We start from the raw sequence: 15,837 nt of genomic DNA on the forward strand, positions 1-15,837 counted from the left end.
AGAATTCATTTTATTAGATTATGGTCCAGATTCTTTTAAAATAAAAATGAATCACCAGGCTTGATTCTTGGTCTATATTGAATTAGCTAATCTCATTCAAGTTTGTCGATTCAGAGCTGGAGAACAGGGAAACCATGGGAAAAGTTTTACTCTGTGGATAAGGCAAAGAGACAATGGAACAGATGGGAGCTCCTCACATTTATTGTTGGAGATTAGGGTAGCGGTGTCAGGGAAAAGGGGTTTAAGAAGATAGTTGGAGCAGTGAAAATAAGTCAGGGATTATCCTGAATTTCAAAATGGCAAAATGAATGGCTAAACCAGTTATGTGCCAGACATGTTCAAGTCTGAAACCAAAAGGGAAAATGCTGGAAAATCTCAGCAGGTCCGGCAGCATCTGTAAGGAGAGAAAAGAGCTGACGTTTCTAGTCCAGATGACCCTTTGTCAAAGCTAAAAGGCATAGAAAGTGGGAGATATTTATACTGTAGGATGAGGGAATGAAAGATGAGTCATAGCCATAAAAACAAGAGGAAAGGCCAAGAGGTGCTAATGGCAGTCCATTGAGAGAATAAAAAGTGTGAATGGCCAAATGGCAGAGAAGCTGATATCAGAGGGTAAACTGTGACAGATGAAGATGTGGGAGGAGGAGGGAGATGGGTGGGAGAGATATAAAATTGAGAAAAAGGGGGAAAAGTGAAGCAAAGGGGGAGAAAAAGTAAGAGAAGGGGGGATTAAAAAAGGGGGAAAGAAAAATAAAGAAAGACAAGAAAGAAATAAAAGGTAGAGAACAGTTAAAAATGTTCAAGTCTGTGCCATTTGTACTTGAGGATTTGTAGTAAAAGTAATGACCAGGGTGGGAGACAGTAAGAGTTTTACTGGGGACAGGAGGCAGAAAGGCAGAGGTGAGGGAGTATTTGTACAGACTGACAGCAACGACTGGTGAATGTGGCAAACGGAGGACCAAATAATTGCACCTTAAAAGTGCAGAAGTGAATGACTGAGGCAATGGATGAGGCACGAAAGGCTCAATACAACTGTTTCTGTCAGTATGGTTCACAATCCTCGAGAAGAAAGTTGTGGCGTCCATGGAATATTATTTTGGAAGACATCACAAAGAAACAAAGCTTCACTCTCTTGGAGAACATGACATGTCCCAGAGAAATGTTAAAAAGGGAAGGATTATTAAAAACAATATACTTACCATTTCTGCTCCAGTAACAGAGTAAGCGTGACCTTTGACCAACTTCTGTGAAGTGATTGCCTCTGTCTCTGCTGAACTGGTGATCTACCACATAAAAAAGCATCAGCCGTCACATTATCACACAGGCCATTGATATAAATGTTTTATTAGTCACCTCAATGCATAAGTTGTTATGCTATTTTACTTTTTAAAAAGAATTGCAGCATGAAATTTTATTGGGTACAAGGAGTTTGCATTTGAGAATCCGTAAACAGCCAAGATCCGTATATTACTTTACCAAGTGTAGGAGAAGAAGAGGTAAATCATAAAGTAGTTATTATCTGACGCTAAAGCAGAGCTTCAAAGGCTTGTAGATTATAGGACGAAGGGAAGAAGGCAAGGAATTCCAGTCTTGGGGATCCTAGAAAATAATTAGATAGGAAAAGGTGCAATAAAAAAGAGAAGCAGCAGGGATTAAGCAGCACGTTTTTCAGTATATTTGGAGACTTGCACAGGTACCGACAATTCAAAAGACGCAATTGCTAAACAGAAACTAAAATTCCTAATTTGTCTTAGCTGAATAATAACTGCAGTGGCCTAAATACGTATGTCGTTCTCAAATCATTCATTTATAACCCAAATTATCCACTCACCAGGCTAGATTTACATGTTTTGCCACAGGATAGATTGCACAATTTTAAAAAATTCATTTGTGGTACATGGGCATCGCTGGCTGGCCAGCATTTATTGCCCATCCCTAGTTGCCATTGAACTGTGTGGCTTGCTAGGCCATTTCACAGGGCAGCTGAGAGTCAACCGTATTGTTGTGGCTCTGGAGTCACATGTAGGCCAGACCAGGCAAGGAGGCAGATTTCCTTCCCTAAAGGACATTAGCGAACACATTTTATAGCATCCACCTGGCTTTCAATGAATGGAAAGGAACTAAAGGGCACCTGATTTGCCCTAATAGGCAATGAAGCCTACCCTATGATTCCTATTGTGCCTACAATACATCAGATCATCAACTAAAGTGGAAGAACTTCACTGTCGCAGTGTGAAGGTTGTTCATTCATGTCCATTAAAGAAAATGAATGCATCAACTTACACAGGGGGAAAGTGGGAAGTCCTCCTATGGAGACAGCCAGCGAGAACAATCAATGGTTGAGGGAGTGGATGATTGAGAAAGGAAAGATTTCAGGCCAGACAATTGAATGCAGAGTGAGTCAGACTTTCTCACTGTCTTTAGATGTAAAGGAATTCTTGGGCGTGACATGTAGAGACAAACTGTTGAGGGAGGACTGCATGCACGCTTCAGAACTCGCCACACAAGCTGTCCATTTAACATAATCAGCAGAAATTTGGATGGTGTGAGTTTGCCCGCTATATATTATTCCATGTTCCACGGCCAAACATTCAGGAAATTTTAGAATACTAACTAATTCAAGAGTACAAACCATCAAAGCACAAGTTTTATTATAACTTGTATGTTGCTTACATCTCAACACCGTTAATGGAAACCACCATTTGTTCTCAAGCAAGTGACACAATTTCCACTTTGCCACACAGATTTTCTGATAATCACAGGTTTCGCTGCCAGAATTCTAAAGTGGTGACTATAACTTTTGCGCAACTTCACATATGCAGCTGTTTCACTCTTATTGTCAATGCCCTGATTTCATCCCAGTTCAACCCGTGTCCCGTGACAACACAATACCACCATCTCCCCACATTACCTTCCCTTTTACACTGAATCCACATAATGCCTTACTATTTACTCCTCCAGTACTATCCGTCTCTTCCAATATTCTTTGCATCTTGGTATTCCCCCTCATGTATTACCTCCTAGATTCTCACTTCTCTGCCCAAGTTAGTTTTTAACTCTCCTGAACAGTGCTGGCAAATTGCCATGCAAGGAAATTGGCCCCGGCTTTGATGCAAACTGACAGCTCTGTACACCCCCAGAACTGATCCCAATGTCACAGGAATCTAAGACCCTCCCTCCTACACCATCTTTCCAGCCATGTACGTATTCATCTGTTCTACCCTCACACAAGTGTTCTTCTCGAAGTAATGATGTGGAGATGCAGCTGTTGGACTGGGGTGGGCACAGTAAGAAGTCTCCCAACACCAGGTTAAAGTCCAACAGGTTTATTTGGTATCATGAGCTTTCGGAGAGCTGTTTCTAGAAGTAAACCAGAGACTGAGGCCGGAATTCTCCGGCCGTTCACACAATGGGATTCTCCACTTCCACCATCCGTGCACCTTGCCCTTGGGTTTACCGCCAGTGTGGGGTGATGTCAATGGGAATTCCCGCTGACAGCAGCGGGACTATCCACCCCAGTCCAAAGATGTGCGGGTTAGGTTGATTGGCCATGCTAAAAATTGCCCCTTAGAGTCCTGAGATACGTAGGTTAGAGGGATTAGCGGGTAAATATGTAGGGATATGGGGTTGGGGCCTGGGTGGGATTGTGGTCGGTGCAGACTCGATGGGCCAAATGGCCTCTTTCTGCACAGTTGGGTTTCTACGATTCTATGACTGGAGAATTCCGCCGCTAGCAAACAACGTGCCAACTCCCGCCGGCGGGAAACATGTGGCTGGGAGCTCGGAGAATCTTGCCCTACTGCTTTTGAAGTCCTGCTTGCTAATTTCCTACCTAGCGCGCTACATTCTGACTGCAGTGTGGTTAAACCATTGTTAGCTTATTGCTCGTGTGTGTGACATGCCTGGACACGTCCCTGCCCGGGACTCCTCCCCCCCCAGTCCAGGTATAAAGGTGACTGCTCCCCACCCCCTGCCTCAGTCTGGACCAGTTCATCGGCATGGGTGTGCTCCAAGTCTTTTGCTAATAAAAGCCTATTTGTTCTTGCATACAAACTAGTCTTTGCTTGATTGATGGTGCATCATGCAGGAACACATCCCTCTTTTTATCTATGCTGTTGGCACCAATGGGAATCACAGCAGCTGACTGTTCACTCCCCCCACCCCCATCCCCTCAATCTCAGGATGCTCTCCAGCCAGTGAATACCCAGAGCCTGACACCAGAGAGGCAACATGCCATCTTGGATTCATGTCCGCATTCACATAAAATGCCTGTCCGTTCCCCCTATCAAATCTCCTATCACCGTTGCTCTTCCAGTATTCTTCATGCACAGAAATGATATGTTCTGATGATATTTTGGATTAGGTAGAGACTCACATTGATGGAGCAGCCGAGCAGTGACCCACATTTTAATGCCTTGCGGATGACCTTAAAGAGGTTGCTTGGTGCTTTATCCAATTCGTACCACTCCGAAATTCCTCCTGTAAAATCTTCAAACCCTTCGGTGGTGGATCCTCCAGACAATGCTTCATATGATCCGTTTAATCTGGGAAATAGGTACATTACAATTAGTCAAACTGGAGAACTGTACAGCATGTTTCAGGCCTGTATCTGAAACCAGTTTCCCACTGAAGAAAGCGGAGCTTAGCAGGCAAATCACACGGCCCAATGTTATTTTTTTTAAGGTTAAAGTTTATTTATTAGTGTCACAAGTAGGCTTACATTAACACTGCAATGACGTTACTGTGAAAATCCCCGAGTCGCCACACTCCGGCGCCTGAGGGAGAATTTAGCATGGCCAATGCAACTAACCAGCACACCTTTTGGACTGTGTGAGGAAACTGGAGCACCCGGAGGAAACGCGCACAGATATGAGGAGAACGTGCAAACTCTACACAGTGACCCAAGGCTGGAATTGAACCCCAGTTCCTGGCGCTGTGAGGCAGCAGTGCTAACCACTGCGCCACCATGCCTCCCAAAGTTACCCATTGATACAATGTGTGGTATTAATGTAGGTAGCTATTGAATAGGCTGAAGGAGAATCCAGAGGAGGGGAAACCCAAGATTTCCACATGGGATCCAAAGGAGCTACTTCTCCTGCTTCCCCCACAAGGAAATTTAAAAATAAAGTTAAAACTCTATCTGTTTGGGCTTAATCAGTTCCCTCTTCCTCTCTCGATTATCTTCACCTAGTGGGAATACCACGGTGCTTTCTTGCTCAAGTTATCAAATTAAAGCTGCAGTTGGATCCCAGTGATGCCATTAAGACCAGACAAGTATGTGTGGGGGGGGGAAATAAAAGCACCCCCATTCCCCCAGTATCCTTACCAACTGCCCCACTGAGTAGCTTAAAATCCAAAATGTTCAGGGCGACATGGTGGCACAGTGGTTAACACTGCTGCCTCACAGCGCCAGAGACCTGGGTTCAATTCCAGCCTCGGGTCACTGTGTGTGGAGTTTGCACATTCTCCCAGTGTCTGCGTGGGTTTCCTCTGGGTGCTCCGGTTTCCTCCCACAGTCCAAAGATGTGCAGGTTAGGTGGATTGGCCATGCTAAATCGACCCTTAGTGTCAGGGGGATTGGCGTTGGTGCAGACTCGATGGGCCGAATGGCCTCCTTCTGCACTGTAGGGATTCTATGATTGTTTTCTATGATTCATTTCCCAATGGCTATACAGTGGGCAGGTCAATGTTACCCTGGGTAAACATGGTGACTGCCAACCCCCAGATTCGAGGATCTGTTTAATCATGACGACCTCAATCTCATCCTAACCAAGGGGTCATCAGGCAGCAATGAGTCGCGGGAATCTTGAGAAGATTTTTCCTCTCCCTGTCAGAAATATCAATTTTAACAACCTGACCAGTATTGTTCCTGTGATGAGCTAATGTAGCACAAACCAGGGACAGAATCTATGACCCTCCTGGTCCATATATGCCTGCGACGCCCAAGCTCACTGAACCCGTGGCTGATTCCAGACTTTCCAACTGACAATTAGGATTCATATAAAGCAGAAATTTCCTTCAACTTCATGTCAAAAAAATGAAAAACATCTTCTGTAACTCTCACCAGCATAAGATAAGATAGAGGCAGGGGGGTTGTTTCCACTGGAACTAGGGGGCATGGCCTTAAAATAAGGGGGAGCAGATTTAGGACTGAGTTGAGGAGGAACTTCTTCACCCAAAGGATTGGGAGTCTGGAATTCCCTGCCCACTGAAGCAGTTGAGGCTACCTCATTGAATGTTTTTAAGGCAAGGACAGATAAATTTTTGAACGGTAAAGGAATTAAGGATTATGGTGAGCGGGCGGGTAAGTGGAGCTGAGTCCATGAAAAGATCAGCCATGATCTTATTAAATGGCGGAGCAGGCTCGAGGGGCCAGATGGCCTACTCCTGTTCCTAGTCCCCATGTTCTTATCCAAAAGGCACTAACCTCCCCAGCTATCAACTCAGATCAAGTTCAGAGTTGACTAACTGTGGCATACTCAGACCCAAATTCAGTTGCCTCTTGTTTCTGATCATAATGAAAACATTTCTTTTCCACCTCTGTACCACTGCAGACCCACTTAAGAGCATTAATTGGGCTATGGGCATGCAACCCACCCAACGCCTACCCGCCGCCACCACTCGTAAAAATCATGGCTGGGCAGGCAGGGGCAGCAATGGCACAGTGCCCTATTTTAATGGGTTCACAAGCTTTCCTGCCTGCAGGTGTACGATAAAATCCAACCCTTGGCGTTGGCTTACTGGCACGCCACTAGATATATCTACTCACTTCCCAGGCAAGGAGAGTTACACAGGCATTGAACACATGTTTTTTTTTTGCTTTGTGGATTTGTTAAGACTGAAACCGACTAATTTATAAAGAACTAGAAAATGGCCACAAAGAACTGGACAAAGGCCCTGACCGACTTACTTGGAATAGGCTTTCTCCAGCAGAGCACTCCAGAACTCATTCCCAGATGCTGAGTGTACAAACATCAGCTGATCATCCTTCGTGGGCAACCTGTCATCAATCACCACATCCACCCATTCTCCATACTGCCAGAACTGAACAAGAACATCAGGAGATTACTACATTGGAACAGACGCCCAAAGTGGTCCAACAACCTGGATTATAATTGAATTCAGGCAGTGGCATTAGCAAATCTCAGGTTAGAATCTTTGCAATTCAGTAATCCTCTACATTGATAGTGTTCTAATTAGAGCCGTTTTTCGTAGAACGGAAGAGGTTGCGGAATAATTAAAAGCATTAAAAAGGGGCACCATTGATAAAAACAGTATTAAAGGCATACATATAAGGGGAAATAAAAGGATATGGAAATGGGTGCACAGATGTTAGGACTACTGCTCATCTCAGAGTCATAGAGCAATACAGCACAGAAACAGACCCTTCGGCCCAACCAGTCCATGCTGCCCTCCCGGCTAGTCACAATTGCCCACATTTGGCCCATATCCCTCCAATCCTTTCCCATCCAGATACTTATCCAAATGCTTTTTAAATGTTGCTATTGTCCCTGCCTCAACCACTTTCTCTGGCAGCTCATTCCATATACGCACCACCCTCTGCGTGAAGAAGTTGCCCCTCAGGTCCCTTTTAAATCTCTCCCCTCTCATCTTAAACCTGTGCCCTCTAGCTTTCGATTCCCCTTCTTTGGGAAAAAGACTATGTACGTTCATCCGATCCATGTCCCTCATGATTTTATACACCTCAATAAAGGTCACACATCATTCTCCTACATTCCAAGGAATAAAGTCCTAGCCTGGCCAACATCTCCCTGCTTCTGTGTTCTACATCACTGGCTCACCCAAAGACATCCCCAGAGGACAGGTTTCCTTCCTGTCAAGTTGGTCTCTCAGTCTTTCATAGAATCCCTACAGTGCAGAAGGAAGCCATTTGGCCTATCAAGCCTGCACCGTCAACAAATCCCAGGCAGGCCCTATCCTCATAACCTCATGCATTTACCCTGCTAATCCCCATAACACTAAGGGGCAATTTAGCATAGCCAATTAACCTAACCCGCACATCTTTGGAGAGTGGGAGGAAACCGGAGGAAACCCACGCAGACACGGAGAGAAGGTGCAAACTCCACACAGGCAGTGACCCGAGCCCGGAATCGAACCCGGGTCCTTGGCACTGTGAGGCAGCAGTGCTAACCACTTGTGCTACCGTGCTGCCTATTTGCTCCTCCTGATTCAGCCTCCCCTCTTAGCCCTCCCTCACCTCTTACCTCCAGCCCACACTCTCTTTAACATGTCCACATTCCCCATTTTGTGCACCCAAAATTCTAATTCTAAATCCAGCTCCTGGCAAGGCTGCTTTAACTCCTTTGTTTAAGAAGCATAATTGGAGTCTATCATCGCTCAGTGGTCTCCACCTCACCGCAAATTCTAAAGGTAACGGGTAACTTACCTGGAAATGGAAGATTCCTGCATAATTAGAGTCAAAGTCTTGTCCGCTGGGGACAACCCTGGACAGGACATCATTATTCAGGGTCAGAGATGCAATGGCAGCCAAGAGCCAGCAGTCACCTGTAAAGAAAAGCAGGAGGTAACCACAGAGTCATTTTACTTTTATGTTCCCAACCATCCATGGTGATGGGTTCATTCACTTCAGTGCTCTGGAATTTTCAGATTTTTGTGTAGAAAAAGTTGGAAGAAGTTGATGCGATGATAATCACCTAGGTGGAGGGAAGAGACAATAAAAATATTGTCGGGTTCTTCCCCATTATAGTACCAAACACGGAAGGAAAATACTTTGCCTGCTTTTAGAGATCTGTCTATTCCGAATCAGTTGAGTGGAAGGTTGTAACATTCAACTGCCTCACATCTGTTTGTGTGCAGTTTGCATGTTCTCCCCATGTCTGCGTCGGTTTCCTCCGGTGGCTCTGGTTTCCTCCCACAATCCAAAAGACATGCTGGTTAGGTGCATTGGCCGTGTTAAATTCTCCCTCAGTGTACCCAAACAGACACCGGATTGTGGCAGCTAGGGAATTTTCACAGTAACTTCATTGCAGTATTAATGTAAGCCTACTTGTGACACTAATAAATAAATAAAATCTGCAAGCTCAAAAGTAATGATCTATTTCGCTGGTTGTGAGGGTGTTACTATTTTCTATTTAAACAGCAAGTAATATATCCTCTGAGCACACAAAGACGATTTGCCTGAAGGGAGATGTGTGCAGCAGCATGGCAGCCCTTGATCAAATCTGCACCATGACAAAGTGGTCTGCTGACCATTCCTTCATTTGCTTATGTAAGCAGAGCAACAATTGCATTTCAAAATAATGAATTCAAAGCTTATTCTGCAATCTTGTGCTCTCATTATGAATCTATTTGCTCAGGGAGCACAGTTTGGAAATCAGGCTACAATCTCTTTCTTAAGTTAGCTTTGTGCAAGACTTCCCCAAGGAAAGACACAACTTACCCACCCGGCCAGTGTCGAGTCCTTTGACTGTGTTCTTTCCTTTTCCAATGAATCAGCACAGACCAACTAAATGCCAGGGCGAGGTAACATGAATGGAAAAATCCTGCTATGGGAATGTTTTCATCGGGAGGGTAGCACCGGATGGATTTAGGAATCCCCATTAATTTTATTCAATATTCTTTGGAGATTCGCATATGAAGTAGGTACCAAACAGACAAAGTGAAAAGAAAATAAAGAGACAGATGTATTTAGAACCAAGATCCTGGTGTTTTAATTCACTGAAACCACCCCATGCCCAATTTCCATTCACATTTTCCGTAACAGGTTAAGAGGTTCTCAAATGACAGATGTTGCTGTAAACACATAGGGTGGAATTTTACCGACACATCCGCCCGAGGTTCGTACGATCCCACCCGAGACCAACGTTCTCCGGGCCTCGCCCGCCCCCAGAATCGGAGCAGGCGTGCCAGCAAAATTCCCACCATATGTAATGGTTTTAATGTAGAAAATATTTCAAATATGGGGCCCGATTCTCCCATCGCGACCCACAACTTTTCTGGCAGGTCCGGTCAGGAGAATCGTGTCATTGGCCTTTTCCCTGGATGTGCGCATGCGCTGGGAACGCATGCGCATTTCCCAGAGCTGGAGAACAGTCGGAGTCCAGACCACGCTGGAAACCGGCGAGAAGACAGGCAGGTCATTTGAATCTTTTTAAAATATGTTTTGCATGTGATTATCGGGAACTTTCAGGTCCCGATTGAATCTCCCACCTCGCCAGGAGTACCTCATTCCGGCGGGGTTTAGAGCAGCTTCCCATGTTCAGGGAACTAGCGGGAGACCCCGCCGGAATGAAGGGGGGGCAATCGGGGCCCTCTAGGGGGTCGGGCAGTGGCGGGTGGTGCCCCCTGGGCATGGGCACCCTGGCAGTGCCAGCCTGTTTCCCTAGCACTGCCCAAGGGGCAAAGTGTCCATGCCCAAGGGGCACCTTAGCACTGCCCATCAGGCAGTGCCAAGGGGGCGGGACCTATTGTATGCAGGGCCTAGGAATGATTGTGGGGGGGTCCCGCTGCCACTTTGAAGACAGGATCAGTCTGGTGGGAGGGCAGCGACTGGAGTGAGTTGGGTGGGAGGGGCCTGCCTCCCGGGAGTGGGGGGTGGGGGGAAAATCACCACTGCTGGGGGGGGGGGGGGGGGGGGGGGGAAGAGAGAGAGATGGTGGGCTGGACATCTGGGCACTCCGAGTGGGGTGGGGGTGTCTGCTGGAGGGGCAGCACTGCGGGGGTCCCAGGCTGGCCAGCAAACGGGAAGACTGACAGATCAGGGGCCACTGCACATGCGCAGAGTTCCAGAACTGTCAGACTCCGGCGTGAATGGGCCACACCCCGCGACTTTTTAATGAGATTCCCGATTGTGACCTCTGCATTGCACAGAGTGCGGAGATGTGAGTGTGAAGCTGAAAAAAAACAAACAGTCGGGATCTAGAACAGTTTTGGAAATCATGGAAACCCTACAGTGCAGAAGGAGGCCATTCGGCCCATCGAGTCTGCACCGACCACAATCCCACCCAGGCCCTACCCCCATATCCCTACATATTTACCCGCTAATCCCTCTAACCTACGCATCTCAGGACTCTAAGGGGCAATTTTAGCATGGCCAATCAACCTAACCCGCACATCTTTGGACTGTGGGAGGAAACCGGAGCACCCGGAGGAAACCCACGCAGACACGAGGAGAATGTGCAAACTCCACACAGACATTGACCCATGCCGGGAATCGAACCCAGGTCCCTGGAGCTGTGAAGCAGCAATGCTAACCACTGTGCTACCGTGGCGCCCTTTTTTCTTACCAATTCAGCACTTTTGGGAGAATTGCCCCCATGATTTGTAGAGGAGAAATGGGTACCAGAATGGAAACATTAGGGGAGGTGACCGGGATGAAAAAAGTATATTTTGAGAAGTTCACTGTAGTTTGAGGATGAACTATGATAGAGTGGCGGGGGGGGGAAGGAATAGAGGCAGCTGTTTTTATAAATGAAACCCAGTGTCACATTGAGCACAACAACAAGCGTCCAATGTAAACGCAGAACTGAAGTCAATTAACACCCTGTTCAGAGAAAACCTTCTGAGCCAAACGACACTGAACCGCTTCCCTTTTCCACAAGTTGGAAAACCCTTCAAGAAGGGAACAGAGTCAAAGATTGTCCATTGACAGGGAATATCTGAAGTCTCCCCTTATTTTGGAAGCTCAGCACTGCCCAAACCTACACCAATAAAAACTCACCAAGTCAATACCGAGACATACTTTCACACTGAAGGTTTACCGAGCCACACATTTTAATTAGAATCTGAACCTTCAAATCATTCCTGTTTCGTGCATTTGAAAATATATAAACAGATAATCAGTCCCTTCATCATTAAAGGTAGAGAAAAGAAAACCAGTTCCAGGAGGGATGGATGACAGAATCAGGGATTGGAGGTAAATCTGACTGTACAATCATACAATTACTTTATCATAATAATGTGCAGCAGCAAAGGAGGCCATTTGGCCCATCATGTTCACACCAGCCGACAAGCAGCTATCTAGCCTAATCCCACCTTCCAGTCTTCGATCCATAGCCTGTAGTTTACGACACTTGTTTAAACATGGGGCGGCATGGTGCCACAGTGGTTAGCACTGCTGCCTCACAGCGCCAGGGACCCGGGTTCAATTCCTGGCTTGGGTGACTGTCTGTGTGGAGTTTGCACATTTTCCCTGTGTCTGTGTGGGTTTCCTCCAGGTGCTCCGGTTTCCTCCCACAATCCAAAGATGTGCGGATTGGCCATGCTAAATTGTCCCTTAGTGTCAGGAGAACTAGCTAGAGTAAATGCATGGGGTTATGTGGATAGGGCCTGAGTGGGATTGTGGTCAGTGCAGACTTGATGGGCAGAATGGCCTCCTTCTGCACTGTAGGATTTTATGATTTACTCTGTTTGCAAAATAAAGTGAGATGGTGGCAGAGTATTAATGTCATTGGACTAGTAGTTGAGAAGCTCAGGCTAGTTTTCTAGGTATAGAGGTTCAAATCCCACCATGGCAGCTGCTGGAATTTAAATTCCGTGAATAAATCTGGAATTGAAAGCTTGTCTTAGTCATGGTGACCATGAAGCTATCATCAACTGTCATTTAGAAACAAAACACATCTCGTTCACGAATGATATTTAGGGATGGAACTGTAACTCCATAGCTACCCGATTGATTTTTTAGCAGAGCAGACTCTATGGGCCGTTCACAGGGATCTCAAAGGCCACAGACAGCCGAAAAGCAGTTCTGCTTACCCAATAAGAACAATAAATAGGGTGAATGAATCTGATCTGAAAGAAGAAATGAAAGTTTGAGTTCTGGTGAAGAGTTTAGAATCAAAATGCGAACCTGCTTTCCTGCATAATGGGGTTTCCTGCATAAAGGGGCGGCACGGTTTCCTGCATAAAGGGGCGGCACAGTAGCACAGTGGTTAGCAATGCTGCTTCACAGCTCCAGGGACCTGGGTTCGATTCCCGGCTTGGGTCGCTGTCTGTGTGGAGTTTGCACATTCTCCTCGTGTCTGCGTGGGTTTCCTCCGGGTGCTCCGGTTTCCTCCCACAGTCCAAAGATGTGCGGGTTAGGTTGATTGGCCATGCTAAAATTGCCCCTCAGTGTCCAGGGATGCGTAGCTTAGAGGGATTAGTGGGTAAAATATGTAGGGATATGGGGGTAGGGCCTGGGTGGGATTGTGGTCGGTGCAGACTCGATGGGCCAAATGGCCTCTTTCTGTGCTGTAGGGTTTCTATGATTCTATGATAATGCATTTAACAGCTGCTTTTCTTTTTAACAATCAGCTGACACACTGCCTCACCTTATCTAAACACAAAAATAGGCTGAAGTAAATTGATCTGGGCAGGTGTGTAGAATATCAATCATGAAGCAAATGACAAAGCAGGTTTGACCAGGTACAGACAAAAGAGAATGAGAGTAGCCTCTTTCTCTCCCTGTGTCTTCTGGTCTAAGTCCCTTAAACTTTGATTGGGGAAGCGAGGCGAATGGATTCTGGGCAGATCTAATTATTACTCCCAACATCAAGAGCGTGTATCTGGCAGCGTTCCAGGGCTAGGACACCACGCTTTGAAGTCATCAGTGGAACTCATTCACAAAGTGGTGCACTCCTAATGACCCTGAAAAATGAGGTTCGATGGCTGTCTGGCTCAGTCTGAGGCTAGCCTTCACATCCACTACTGAATGGGAATTGGGAATGGGGATTGAAAAACCCATTGTGTGGGCAAGACTTGGATTGGCTCTTCACAAATAAAATGAAGTAATCTGCCTTTATAAAGAGGCTACTCGCATTCTCTTTTGTCTGTACCTGGTCAAACCTGCTTTGTCATTCGCTTCATGATTGATATTCTACACACCTGCCCAGATCAATTTACTTCAGTCTATTTTTGTGTTTAGATAAGGTGAGGCAGTGTGTCAGCTGATTGTTAAAAAGAAGAGCAGCTGTTAAATGCATTATGCAGGAAAGCAGGTTCGCATTTTGATTCTAAACTCTTCACCAGAACTCAAACTTTCATTTCTTCTTTCAGATCAGATTCATTCACCCTATTTATTGTTCTTATTGGGTAAGCAGAACTGCTTTTCGGCTGTCTGTGGCCTTTGAGATCCCTGTGAACGGCATTAAAATGAGGATCCTAAAAAAAGACTGATGTGGACAGACTTGACTTCGTTCCTCCAATCTTGTGTGGGGCAATGGGCAATTAGACTCCACCACTGGCCCTGGCCCATCACAATTTATTTCACTGCAGGCCAAACGGTGTCCCATTCCTGAGGGTTCTCCTCAAACGCACTTCACCAGGTCTACTTTGGCTGGCCCGGTCTTCTTTTTCCATCTGCTGGTGCCCATTCCATGCCACCCTGCAGGGCATATGCACAGGAGGCGAAATACATGCCCTGCTAGTCCCAGTCATCTCTCCATTGCTAATCTTCATTGGGAATGTTGTCTCTCCATGTGATGCCCAGGGTCTTATGTAGATAACACTTGTGAAAGATGTCCAACTTACTTGACACCTTTGCTGCTTGCTTCCATATCGCTCCCATAGATTGCAGTTGGTCCATGACGGACATGCAGGGTTACAGTTTCACGGTCGTGTTGATGGTGTTGGGTGCCCAGACCATGTGAAGCCATTGGAAGCTCGATGCTGCTTTGCCCATTCTTATATGGACATCAGTCTCTTCATCACCCTCCATGGACATGCTGCTTCTTAATTAGGGGAAGTGGTTAGCACCCACAATGTTCTGTTGCCTGATGGCGATGGGAGGGCCTTGTTGCCACCCGTGTTTTGGTATTCTTGCAGGCAATGCGTAAACCAACCTGGGCACCACTACTCTCAAGAATTGTGGTCATGTCTTGGATGCGCTGGTTTCTCCAGCCACGTGAACAGAACAACTTCCAAAATGGCTGCTGTAGATCAATTTACTGCAATATCGTTAGAAGCAAATAAACCACCAACTCTCAACATAGCATCTTACCCAGACCCACACCCCCTGACCTATCCCTATAACCCCATGCATTTACCCCACTAATCCCCCTACGCATCTTGGGATACTAAGGGGCAATTTAGCATGGCCAATCCACCCAACCTGTACATCTTTGGGTGGGAGGAAACCGGAGCACCCGGAGGAAACCCATGGGGAGAACATTCAAACTCCATACAAGGCTGGAATCGAACCCAGGTCACTGGCACTGTGAGGCAGCAGTGCTAACCACTGTGCCACTATGTTGCCCTGTTATTGGCCAGTTTACTTATTAATACTCTGTTTACTATGGTCAAGTTGTTTCTAATCTCTTCAGAAAGAGATTAATAGACACCTTGCATAAATTTAAAACATTCCTGTGTGGCTTTCCCTTCTCCAACTCAAACCTGATATCAAATTCAAACATACTTTGGTCATTACTCCCAATATATTTTACTGTCAGATTATTAATTAATTGTACCTTGTTATTCATCATTAATTCTAGCACGATTACCTACTCTGAACTAAAACACCACATGGCCTGTTTCTGTGCTGTAGTTTCTAGGCAATGTTGTCCTACAAAACTCCTAAATGTGTTTCAGAAATGTATCGCCTTTACTGTTCAACTGGTTCTACTTCATCCAGTTTAATATAATTAAAACCTCCCATTATAATCACAGCTTATGCTGCACCCTTCCCTATTGTCTGCATTTATACAACCATGTCATTTCATCATTACTGGTGCGGAGGCAACTCCCACCAGAGTCTCGCAATTTTGCTGTCCCTTAAATTTTGTTTCTTGATCATCCCTACTTTCTACTGCTATTTTTGTGTCTATTACTAATGTTGCTACACCCCTTCAATTTCCCAATCCCCAAGTTAAATTGAGTCTT

At 45.9% G+C, this 15,837-nt stretch overlaps 1 protein-coding gene across 1 annotated transcript in view; it reads right to left on the bottom strand.

Annotated features, from left to right (window-relative positions):
* The window catches only part of LOC144504395 (calpain-2 catalytic subunit-like), an 88,700-nt gene that overhangs the window by 32,457 nt on the left and 40,406 nt on the right, over positions 1–15,837 (bottom strand). Inside the window, exons 4-7 of the mRNA XM_078229645.1 lie at positions 8,408–8,526; positions 6,911–7,044; positions 4,376–4,544; positions 1,200–1,283 (exon numbers count right to left, since the gene is read on the bottom strand). Coding sequence (XP_078085771.1) covers positions 1,200–1,283; positions 4,376–4,544; positions 6,911–6,975 — 318 coding nt within the window. The 5' untranslated portion in view covers positions 6,976–7,044; positions 8,408–8,526. The remainder of the gene's footprint in view (positions 1–1,199; positions 1,284–4,375; positions 4,545–6,910; positions 7,045–8,407; positions 8,527–15,837) is intronic.

This window comes from Mustelus asterias, chromosome 15, assembly GCF_964213995.1.
Source record: "Mustelus asterias chromosome 15, sMusAst1.hap1.1, whole genome shotgun sequence".
NCBI lineage: Eukaryota > Metazoa > Chordata > Chondrichthyes > Carcharhiniformes > Triakidae > Mustelus > Mustelus asterias.